Consider the following 13,228-nt stretch of genomic DNA (forward strand, 5'->3'; position numbering starts at 1 on the left):
TTCATAAATATCGATACAAAATTATTTACTGGATCAAAATTTTTGAAAATGTAATACGAAATTCCACGTAAGTTGCTCTTATATCTGTTTAAAAATACCGAAAATATACAGACACAATTTTATACCATATAAATAAAATTATTTTTTATGCATTTGATATAAAAATCTGGATAAAATTAAATATTTAAACAATGAATAATGGTTTTCATTATTTTATTATAATTTAAAAACATTATTCGTAAAGACTTAAAACTTTTACTTATATAAATATATTATAAACTTTACTTTACACAGTGACATTTTAAAAATATAAAGATTTTAATATATTGCCTATTTATAACACGAGCTTATTCACACTGTTTTGTGGTATTGAATCAAAAGTCGATAACAATAATATTATAATATTATGGTATAGGTACCTAAATTATTGTATTTATTATTATTATAATAATAACTAAATATTAATAATTTTAATGTTTTCAGCAAAAATTGAATTAATTTACTATAATATTAATAATAAAATAGATTACTTTAATTACAATGTCAAAAAAACACATCATGAAATGTACTTAATCTTAGTGATATAGACGACTATATTATAGACTGTCAGTCTTTCTTCAATAAGAATAGTTATGTTGTTTACAAAGACAATATATTGAAATCAAATTTAACATATTCTTTACAGTAATCAATTCAACACATACAATACAGCAGAGCAGAACACACTTGCTCATCTTTTTTTTATATTAAATATTAAATTATTATTTTTTTTTTTATTTAGATGTATTAAAAATTCTTCTGAATCTAATAAATATTAGATATTGCTATATCAGTATTACTAAGTACAATATTTTTATTTAATTGACTAATTAATATAATTCTATTCCTAAATAATAATAGTTCTAAAATTATAATTCATTGAAATTTATAGAAATATTTTAAAATGTAATTATTAAATCTATAAAATATAATAATCAAATACATATGTATGTTATAACTTTTAAGTACATTACAACAACTGATAAAAATAAATATATACAAATATACAATATAAAATTGTTGGTGAGATTTTTAATTTCAGTTCATTAAAACTTATGTGTCATTATAAACAATTTATTTTTTAATTTTAAACATTACACTGTACCTATTCATAATAATAACTTTAAAATAATTCAAAACTAAAAAAAAAAAGAATGGAGGCTTATTTACCAAGCAGTAGTATATTATTATTTATTATCACATATAGAAAATAATTCTTAATAGTTACATGATTAATTTATTATACATAATGTTTTCATTTATTACAAGTACTATATTATCAATTAAAAAATATCAATAAGTAAAAATTATCGAGGTTTTTTAGCGCCATCGAATATTATTTCCAAATTGTAAACTAATATAAAAAAATATGTATATATTATTTTGTTTTTAATAAAGTGATATCACTAGTTGTAAATATTTATTATTTTACAAAATATTATAATTTAAAATTAAAAACTGTAGTACCAAACAAAAGCTTTGAAAAAATATCATAGATACAAGCGCTGTACATATGAAATAAATAATACAATGGTTTTAAATTTTAAACCAGAATTCTCCTAACTATAGGTGCGTGGGCAACATCCGGCATTAAACTAGTCTTATCCGGCTTTTCGAATGACGATAAATAATTTAAATATATTTATAACATCTCCAATTATTGTTATTGTATGTACTTTCTCAATACAATCAATGTTTCACGTATACATGTTCAATATGGCATATGCCAGTTATAGTTATCACCTAACTGGATCGTAATTTAATATAAATTTTACAGTTAAAAATGGTATGGGATAATAATATTATAATAAAATAAAAATTTAATGTTTACAGTTCACGTTTATACAATGTTGCATGTAGATATAGGTTTAAAGATTATGTTTTATTTTCATTTTTGAGTACAACGTACGAGTAAACATAAACGTGGAATAAATGTTATATTAGATTCATACCAGAAATCAAAATAGGTAATTTTAATACATTAAAAAAGGTAAAGAACTTATTTTAAGACATTTTTCAAAAACAGTCAAACTAAGGTTAAATGTTGAAGTCTATGACTACTTGATAAAAAAATCAAAAATATTTATACACACATTACGATAAATTTTAGCAACATTTTGTACAAATTGTGAATTCTTTTGATAAAATTGAGCAATTTATTTCATTGTTTCAATACATAAGAAAAAAATGATTATAATAAATGTTCAAACTAAATAATATAATATGATCGATTTTTATTTTACCAAATTTTCGAGTTAAAAACTTATAAGTTCCAACACAAGCTCGTTTATATAAACTATTCTATATTTTGTTGTTCTATAATCTCAAAATGCATAAAAACAAAAGTAAGTTTTTATTATTATAGCATTTTAGATTATAAATCGTGAGGATGGTGGCGTAGCCGACGAATTTTCAGTACAAAAACATGCCTCTCAGGAAAATACTCTCGTGCCTCGAAGAAATGTCTGATTATGATAATTGTTTTTATTTGGAAAACATTATTAATGTGAATTAGTTTTCGATAAAAACCTTTATTTTATGAAGTTGTAATTAACTTTTATACATTACAAGTGGTTTAGTATTTTGAAATAGATTTTTCCTATAGTTATTTGAAGTCAATTCAAACATTATAGCCTAATGCGACCTAAATAATATTTTCATCTTTCAGATAAAAAAATATATATTATATATATAAATCCACCTATTCTACGAAGTGTGATTGTTTTTCTTTTAAAGTAATTTCTACTGTTTCATCATCTGATTGATTTGATTTGATTTTTCTGTACGATAGTTGTACGGCCAATCCACTCAATGTAACTATGCATTACATACATTTTTTACTGTTAGTAAATAATCTGATACGATACCTTTAAATATACAGATAAATATTTATAAAATCTATAAAGCTATTTACTTTTTTGTATACAAAAAGATTACGAAAAAAAGATTACTGATACAAAAAGTAATAAACTAAAATTTCATTTTATTCTTTAAATTGAAACAAATGCATAAGTACATAAATCTATTTAAATTTGATACACACATATAATCCAAAGCTAATGTTTTTTTGGACACGTGTTATAAAAAATAATTATCGTGAAATATAAATTAAAAAACTAAGTAAAAATCAATTAGTTTAAAATTAATTTAAAAAGTTACATTTTTAAATCTTTTTTGTTGTATAGTTAAAATAATTCAACTATTCTCCTGTAATAATATTCAGACCATTCGTGATGTGAGTATAATGTTGTTTCTTAGGTAATCCATGTTTAACTGGTCAAAAATCCACCATCTACTGGAATTGAAACGCCATTTACATAGGAAGAGTAGTCACTGAGCAAAAATAGAGTCACATTTGCGACGTCATCGCACTCTGTAAGTAAATATAAATACAATTAGTTATATTACAGTGACAATTAAAGCTATACTAAAACAATCATATTTGTTGAGGCTAAATTATATAATATAATTTTACTCCATGAACTTAGTAAAAATATACTGTTTTATCTAACATAGTAAATTGTGTTGGTATAAGTATAACGATATTGTTAAAATCATAATCAAGTATTTAATTAAGTAAATGATCCATTATAATATATATCCACTGTTTAACGCGTTTTTAGAAGAATCTAGGATTCAAAAAAAAATTATCTAAATTTTGCTAGTTGCAGTAATATATTTTAAAATCGAATATATTATAATACAAATTTAATATTATGATAAGACTTAAATTGTTTACTATATTTATAAATAATTAATTTGTCTGTTAAACTGCTGAATACTTCAATATAGACCAAATCATTAATTTCTTCAGAAATTAATTGTATTATTTAATAAATTTTCTTAATAAACTTTAGGCATTTTTCAAATTTGACTTATTACATTTATAAGTACAATATAAATTTCACTGAATAGTCTGAATATACAAGCTTATATAACAGTTTAATTAGATTAAATTTGATAAAGTTTATTTTTATTTAATTAATAATATTACAATACCATACATTGAATATTGATAAGTATAATATGCATATAATTAGATTTTAATTTAATATTATACTATATAGTGAATAAATTTCCAGATTAATAAATATAAGCGTTAAATGCAATTCCCATGTTTTATTTAAAAATAAATTTTGAGTGGAATTTTTCAAAAAAAATATCTAAAAATATTAAGTATAAAATAAATGTCGTTAAAAATTAAATACCTACTCATAATTCTAATTGCTACGTTTTCATAAATAAAATTCCTCATCAAAAAAAAAAAAAATATGTAAGCATATCGCACTTAATTACTTCTCAGTAATAAATTTAATTTTAAATACATTTATTTAAAATACTTTAAACTTTTACATTCCTCACATTTTTCAAAATCTAGAGAAGAATACACTAGTACATATTTTATACTTTTATATGATAATTCACGAGTAACTAATAAATAGTCGATGTATGTATATTATACATAATACATTAATACACATTATATTATTAGTTTAAAAACTAACATATCTACTATGGTTTAAAATTATGCGTTTTTTTAACTCGACACCTTTATGGTAATTTATATATTTATAATACTATTTAATTTGGTTAAAATAAAACAGCAATATCATTTTATTACGTAGTATAGTTGAGTACTTACAAAATGACTACCTACTGAAGCTGAACAGTTTAAATAAGTTCATCTAATCACTATAAATCTACGTAACTATTAAGTTTTTTGTATGTAATAATATTAAATTATTGTTTAAATAATGTTCTCGCATATAATTAAATTTATTGCTTAAATATTTTTAGAAAAATAAGAGAGGGGGTATAATTTAGCTTAGTACTATAATTAGTATTATAATGGTTACCACAATGTATAATGTTGTTGGAAAAATTAAAAAATATTGTATGGATAGACCTTCTATACGTATAAAAATAGGAAAAATAGTAGTTATTGGTTTATAACAAAGAACCACTAACAGTACAAGTGTACTTTGACGAGATATAGTTTTGTATTAAGTGTAGGTATTTACCAGCAAATCGTCCAAGTGGTATTCTATTTAAAATCGGATTAGATTTCTCTGGGTCTGACCATGCTTTAGCACCCATTTTTGTCATAACCACAGTAGGATTGACATTGTTGGTACGGATACCCAATTTTCCCAGCTCGATACTCATAACTCTTGTCACTTGATTGACTGCACCTTTTGATGCACAATACGACGTGTGGTCTGGAATAGCTCTCTACAATGATAATTCAATTAATATGTTATGTCGATAGTGTTTACTAGTGTAGTTAATTAATTCAAATAATTCAAAAAGTAAATATAAGTTTAAAACATTACGTTTGAATTTAATGCATGCCTAATATAGGTACCACTCATATATTATGTATGCGCACTGTGCACTATGCATTTTATACATACAATGCATTCATAATTTATAGTCGAACTGTTTTGTATATTTTTGAGAAATAATCGATATTAAACTAGTTTTTCTAAAATCTTTACAGTGTATTATTTTAGGTACTCGCATGTAACGCTTGGCTAATTTTAATAAATTATTGTATGCAGATAAAACAATAAACATTTTAAAACTAATAGTTTCCTTACGATAAAATATTTATTATGTATTATTATGAAATATATAAAATATACGCAGTTACACGTATTTTATGATAAATTTATATATTAAAATATTATAAGGTCAGATAAGTGAGCATTTTATCAATTTTAAATTTATATAAGAAAAATATTGAGATTCGTGAACTTCGCATTTTAAAAATTAAATTATAAGAATATAAATATGTAACTGTCATATCGATATAATTTTAGATATATATTTATTTTTTTCACGTACATAGATAAAAGTTTATTAGTTATAATAATTTAACGGGATCAATATAAGATGAATACATATATAACAAAAATATGAAAAATATATGTAATGTTTGTTTTATAGGCTTAATGTTATACCTACGATTATAGATGATAGGCGTACCGATATCAACACGTGTACCTACAAGCCATCTATGGTTTTTAACTACGATAATATAATGTAAAATACATTTTTTTTTAAACATACTTCTGAAATTGTCGAGGACACGTTAACAATGGACCCTTTGATTCCAGCGTCTAACATGTTCTTTGCTACTGCCTGACTTATGCGAACGATTCCTCTCGCGTTGATGTCTAATGTCCTGAAAAAGTAAACGTTATAAAAATATTATATCGATGGGCTTTAGTTAATTCAAGCAAAACTATATGACTAATATTTCTATTCCTATTTTAGTTTAAATTTGGTTCATTGTTCAACTCGTATATTATTTTACATAATTAAACCAAAAATAAAATTCTTATTGTATTGTTAATGTATGAACGTATGAAAATGTACATTTTGGATAATAATTACCGTTCATATTCAATTATTGAATATACAAATATGGTGTATTGGTGTATACTGTATTTACAAAGTTCTATAAAAAAAAAGGTGTACGTTTTCTGAATATTCTATATTTTAAAATATTTAAAAACTGCGAATTGTTAACAAAATATCAATAAAAATCATTTCATTTTTATTAATTCGTAAAATGTCAGTACATGAATAAATTACTTTCAGTAATAATATTATAATTTCATCTTTGACAAGTAATTTTTTGATTTATTTTAATTTTTTGATTTATTTATTGGGTTATTTTACTATGTTTTTTATTTTGATGAATCAACAATACATTAAACGATGAATGACGCTACAATAAAAAGATCTGTGGCATGTATAATATAATATTATACATTGTATATAACATAGTGAAGAACCAAGTGTTCATTTAAATTCCTTCAGCTGCATTTTAGTAGATAATGTTACTTCATAATATATTGTTTGATTTTTATTTTAATGAAACTTTTTATAATTTAAGATATCCTTCAGCAATCGCATCAAATATAATGAGCATTTTACAATTTTAAATGTCTCAATGTACATTATTTTGTTCAATAATATAATATGATAAATTGATAAACAATTCACTTTGAACTCGTATACTTATTATTACCCAAACTTTCTGTTTTTAAACTTATAAAGTTATAGCCACGTAAATTAACTCTCAAAATTATCAAACTAAAGTTATCTGTTATTGTTAAGCCCTTTTTTATATATACATATAGTGGTAATTATCAATTATCACTATATAAATTGGATGTATTAAACAATGTTACATTAACTATTTTTTTAATATATCAATCAAAAGTATTTATATGGATAAGGTATAATTTTAATCATTAAAAACGTATTGATTGTATAAATATAAAAGCAATATGAATTTAGTATTTAGAAAGAACGTGCTCTTCGTGTACACGTTCATATTTCGCAAAAGACACGTGCACATCACTTATTTTTATTAAAAATAATCAAAACAAAATTCATATTTTGAAGAAACTTGGATGATTTTTAGCTAATTCAAATGAAATGTTTTTTTTTTTAACAGATGTTAAATATTATGTTAATAAAAAAAAATTCAATTGTTTTTTACACAATGTGGACTACCAAATTTGATGTTCATCTTAGGCATGTTAAAGACAATTTTGTATAATTTATTTTAATAATTTATACTATATAGTTAAATTAACTAATAATTATTGAAATGGGGGGAATTTAAAAGTATAAAAAGAACTATAAAAATTTAAAATTAAAGCCCAAATATAAACGTACCTATTTATTTTATTTTGATAACATAAACTCAAATATGAACATGTTCCTTAAAAAAAAAAAGAACCTAAACGAATTCAATTTTAAAATATGACCTTCCTGTATGACGTTTAATAAAATAATAATTTAATAAGTTATACATTTTGAAATTATTAGTAATTATGATGTATTATTATTAATTATTATTTTTGTTAGAATTGTATCAAATACTCATGGTAAATAATAATAATTAAAAATATACATACTTATCCCATCCTTCTTGTGTCATATCAAAGAAAGATTCGATAAACGCAACTCCAGCATTGTTCACCAAGCCATGGACTGGCCCCAATTTTTTAATAATGTCATAGGAGTTCCAATCGCCCACATCTGCACAAACTGGAGTTAGGTTAGGCCCGGCTGGTGGCAATTTCTTTGCATCACGTCCGACAGCAAAAACGTGAGCACCCAATTTCACTAGACGTTTAGTGATCGTCTCCCCAATTCCTGTAATCACAATCTCAAGATTAAAATACAAATTTACAATATCGTATTATATATACATATTATATATATTTTACAGTTAAATAATTTGTTTTCGAAACATTGCTATGCCATTAATTTATGCAGAAAAAAATTGCTTTTATAGAATGTTGAAATAATGAAAAACTTAACGAAAATCCGATATTACCAGCCGTGTCTACACCATTAAAGCTGCAAAGCTATACACGAATTAAAAATGTTTCTTTTATAAGTAAACACTCGTTTCCTTAAAAGTTTTAAGTTTAACAGTCTTAAAAATATAACTTTTTAAATAATTTTAAGTTATTATAAAACATGATATAATTTTATTTTCAATATTCTAAAACGTATTATTGTTATTCCACAAAAAAACTATCAGAATCATGTAAAAATAAAATAGCTTGCACTTTAATATCATATAATCGCTTTGTTACTTTAACAATGTTTTATTTAAAATTTTGATCAACCAATGTTGGAAAATTCATTCATAGTAAAATAATATTAAGTTGTTTGAGTGATTATTATAATTTTTATGCAGTAAGCAATACAATTGAAAAGTCTCAATTAGCAGTGATAATACCTTTATTTAAATTGGGTTTTTCCTATGAATATACAACTTTAATTATAACAATTTCAAACTACATATTAATTTGTAACTACTGCAAAAGCACATGAATACATAGGTACCTAACTTAATTTATTACTGCTATTTCCTATTAATATTTTATTTTATTTCATATAACTAAGCTACACTTAAACATAATCCATGACATGCATCCATAACATTCATTTATTTAAATTCAGTATTTTTATCGAATTAATTGTTAATTACAATTATATAGGTACAGTGTACATTATCTTTATTGGGATATCAAAATAGTTAATAAATATCATTACTTGAAACAAAATTACTAAAAATGTAAAAGTAATATTAAAATAGTTTACACGTCATAATATTATGTTCAAAAATCACATAGTAGATAATTTCAAATTTCGAGACGATCTAAAAAAAAAACCTGTTTTTAAATATCAGTAGGTAAACCCGTCAGACGTAATATTATCTTGTAAATAATTCATGATGGTAGACCTAACGATCGATAAAAAACTCATAATTAATTTAATATCGTATATTCGATGGAAATAATAATAGATACAATATTATTATAAAATACCGATCGTACTCTAAATAAAACTTCTATAGAAAAAATATATTTATTTTTTTTTTCGAAAACGATTCTTACCTGCGTTAGCACCGGTAACGATGAACTTTTTGCCGGCAAAGAATTCTTCCATTTTTTCGACTAGTTGTGAAAGCACGTGAATGCGAATAAACGATTTATAATATTTACGCTATTATGACAGTATCAAGAACAGCGGTAAGTTACAATCGTACGATTGCGCGGGTAGGTGAAGGTACTGTAGGTATATGGTCCAAGTCGCTTGCCGGTAGACGGTATTTATATTGTTTTCCTAGCCGAGCCCGGCCCGTTATCTCTGGAGCACATTATATAAACATATATTATATTATTAATTTACCATACACGCCTGTTGTTTTTGTTATGATTATTATTTCCGATTTAATTACCAGCCAGCGAAACCAATTTATTAGTACGTAGTAATATTAACGTTCACGCGGGTCGAAGGGCAGTGTCAAATTGGTTCAAACCAATATTATAATATTTTCATAATATTTTTCTGCCATTGCCATAGACGAAGGTTACACCGCGATATTTCGTCAGTATAACAAATTCCATGCCATTGAAATATTATAAAATTGTTCTCTTCTTTTTTTTTTTTACTTTTCAACTTTTTTTCGGACGATGATGACTACTTAAAATTAAGTTAAATTTAATATTTAATTTAAATTAATATTATTTTAACAAATAAATTCGATAATTCGATTCAAATTTAAAAATTCATTAAAATATGTATGAATTATGAATTAATAAAATATAATACAAGTGAAACAAATAATAGAATTTTATCAAACATTTTTGAACCAATGTCTTCAAAGTGTATTAAACATTATAATCATTTCACTTTTTTTTATTCTTTATATTTAATCATAATTAATTACAACTTTGCATGTAAAATTCACATATTTTAAAAATCATTAATATTGCGTTATACAAGTATACATATCTATACATAATTTAATATTTAAGCTCAAAAATTTGATTATAGTAATATTTTCCGTGTTTCAAGGACCAATAGATTCGTAACATAATATAAAAACATAATATTACAAAATGTAGCTTTTAACTTAAATTGTTTTGTATAATAATTTGTACAAACAAACTTTATACAATTATATTTAATATTAAAATTATCATTACTTTTTTTTTAAATATTCTTCGAATAGTTTAAAAAATAATCTAAATACATTATCGATATCAATATAAGTAAAATAAAATCCAGCTGGCAAATTGAATAATAATATATAAAAAAATTATAAGTGATTCAATTAAAAGGTTATATTTTAAAAATGGTTTGATACTTACATAATTTCGATTATCAGATTATGTAACGTTAACAGTTTTAGGTAACATAATATAATTATATTTAATAATTCATTCAATGTTCATGAACATACATAAATCAAACACCGTGTTTACATTATAATTATACAAGGTTGTTCAATATTTTTTGTTTTTCATCATATAAGTACTTACAACTTAATATTAACATATTATACTTTGATTTTTTTGTGTAAAGAAAGGACTTAATTGGTTTATAGTATATATTAAAAGTAGACAGTGATAAAAAAAAATTCAAATTGTACCCAAAATAATTGAAATTTCTAAATGGTACTTTTCTGAGGTGGTGTATAATCTGCAGTATATTATCTATTTATATAATTTACGTCGGGAAAATATTAAAAGTATATAATATATAAAATTTATAATACAATTAAAAAGAGTATTAAGTATAGTATGATGCATCATATAATATTTTTATCACAAAATGTCAACTTATTAATAATATGCAGACATGCAGTATATTATTGAAATATTATAAAAAATTCAAATTTATTTTAAAGTTAATATATTCAAAATATAGATAAATTTGATGCTTACATAATAAACATTAAACAACAAATAATAACAAATTATGAGCGATTAACCACATTGTTTATATCAAATAGTGGCGTAATTACGGGGGGGGGGGGGGTATGAAGGATAAATTCTCCTCCATTAGTTATATTTATATATTAACTTTTACCTACTAGTAGTTTAAATACAAATTTATAAATTATTACGAAAACAATTAAAATGTTTAGTTATATCATTATACAATTTTATTTTAATTTATTACTCAGTAAGCAATAGCATGATTTTTAAAATAAGTGGTTATTTCATTTTCATCGTCATCTTATTGGTTTATAAGCACGGGGTGCCCTACCACACACTGTACCTAATTAGTAATTACAGAACATACATGTTACATACACAGAGATATGAGAAAGTAAATACTCCAATAATGGGTAAAATCACAATTCCAAAATTGCAAGTACGCCAGAAAGGATGTTTTCTGCACTTAAAAGTAATTAATACGTATCTAGAAACCGTAAGTCAGAGGTTGGTAATCATCATAATAGCTGTGCTCAATAAAATACATTTTCATAATACCTATTAAGTAAAATGTTTTAATTGTGTTTGTAGAAAAGACTTAATGGTCTAGCAATGTTGGCGATTCATGATGTTGTTAAATTTTAAGCAAAGACGTCATTGATGAATTTGCCAAGAAGGCAAGGAATCTGGACATAATATTGTAAAAAATAAAAAAATTAATAACAAATCTGATAAACTTTTTTGCTCATTTTTATATGCAATATAATTTTATTGATATATGATGCAACATAAAATGTAGATACGAGAAGTGTGGGGCAAAGCCTTCCGCAAATTAGTTTCGATTATTTATTTTTATACCGCCCCTCCCCCATGAAATATTCTCAATTGCGCACTGGTACCAAAAAAATATACAAATCCAAAAATCAAAAAAAAAAAGATCAAAATGCATATTATTTGACTTAAAGTATAAAAAGTTTATTAACTTTTGTACATTTTTACAACCATTAAATTTATTCTGAAAACTTAAAACAATATTTTGGTCTTCAATAAAACTGTCTTACACATTTTACACAAACATAATGCAGTAGTTTGATCAGTTGAACCGTTACATTATATTAATATTGTACCTATATATTTATTATTTTATATTTTTTGGAGACGTCAAAAAGTTCTTATGCTTAATACAAATAATATAGTCTTGGAGCAATTCCATGTCAACATTTACAACTTAACAAATACGTTACATACTCTCTAACATTGGCTTACGTCCTAGCAGTTGCACCATGTCTGTAATGGTTAAGACTTAGGGTAACTGCTGTTTCGTGCCAACATTTTTTATTAAAGTTTTTTTTTTCTCTTCATACTGTATAGTCTACAATAACTGTTGTATTATAGCCATGTGTTGTTTTCAAGTACAATTTATAGTAATTTGTGTGAACAATTTTGTACACAATTGTGCCACTATGTATCTTCAACCCTATTCTATACAAGGTTACAACCACAATATTATCGACTTGGACATTTTGAACGGAGAATGTCTAATAAAAAATAAAAATTTTATCATACTTATTATTACTTAATTATGCGCGAAAGCCCAAAAATCTATTATTTTTATCATCAATAATTTATTTGGATGGGATCATCTTGTTATTATATCCTTACTCCTTGTCTTTCTGAATAATGGATAAATCGTTCAAAGTTTAGTAGAACAAAATAATATACTGAAATTATTTGTGAGAAAAAATATATTACACCATTGCTTCATTTGTTTTGTCTAAACATTAAATCTAATTTACTTCTCTAACGTGAATTTTTATTATCCTCAATAAAGAAACTTTAAAAAAATGTAAAATTCTATGTACATTAGTAGATTTTTAGTCTGGTACAAATATTATTATTGGTGGAGTTAATGATATACATTATAA

The 13,228-nt window shown here is 23.5% G+C and overlaps 1 protein-coding gene across 1 annotated transcript; it reads right to left on the minus strand.

Annotated features, from left to right (window-relative positions):
- Positions 1-3,160: 3,160 nt before the first annotated feature.
- On the minus strand, positions 3,161-9,670 carry LOC113549412 (L-xylulose reductase-like). The gene is made up of 5 exons (XM_026950690.1): positions 9,474-9,670; positions 7,977-8,217; positions 6,112-6,226; positions 5,061-5,271; positions 3,161-3,412 (listed from the first exon to the last, which is right to left on the minus strand). The coding sequence occupies exons 1-5, from the start codon at positions 9,523-9,525 to the stop codon at positions 3,309-3,311; spliced, it is 723 nt and encodes a 240-aa protein (XP_026806491.1). The 5' UTR covers positions 9,526-9,670; the 3' UTR covers positions 3,161-3,308.
- Positions 9,671-13,228: the final 3,558 nt, after the last annotated feature.

Source organism: Rhopalosiphum maidis, chromosome 1, assembly GCF_003676215.2.
Source record: "Rhopalosiphum maidis isolate BTI-1 chromosome 1, ASM367621v3, whole genome shotgun sequence".
Classification (NCBI taxonomy): domain Eukaryota; kingdom Metazoa; phylum Arthropoda; class Insecta; order Hemiptera; family Aphididae; genus Rhopalosiphum; species Rhopalosiphum maidis.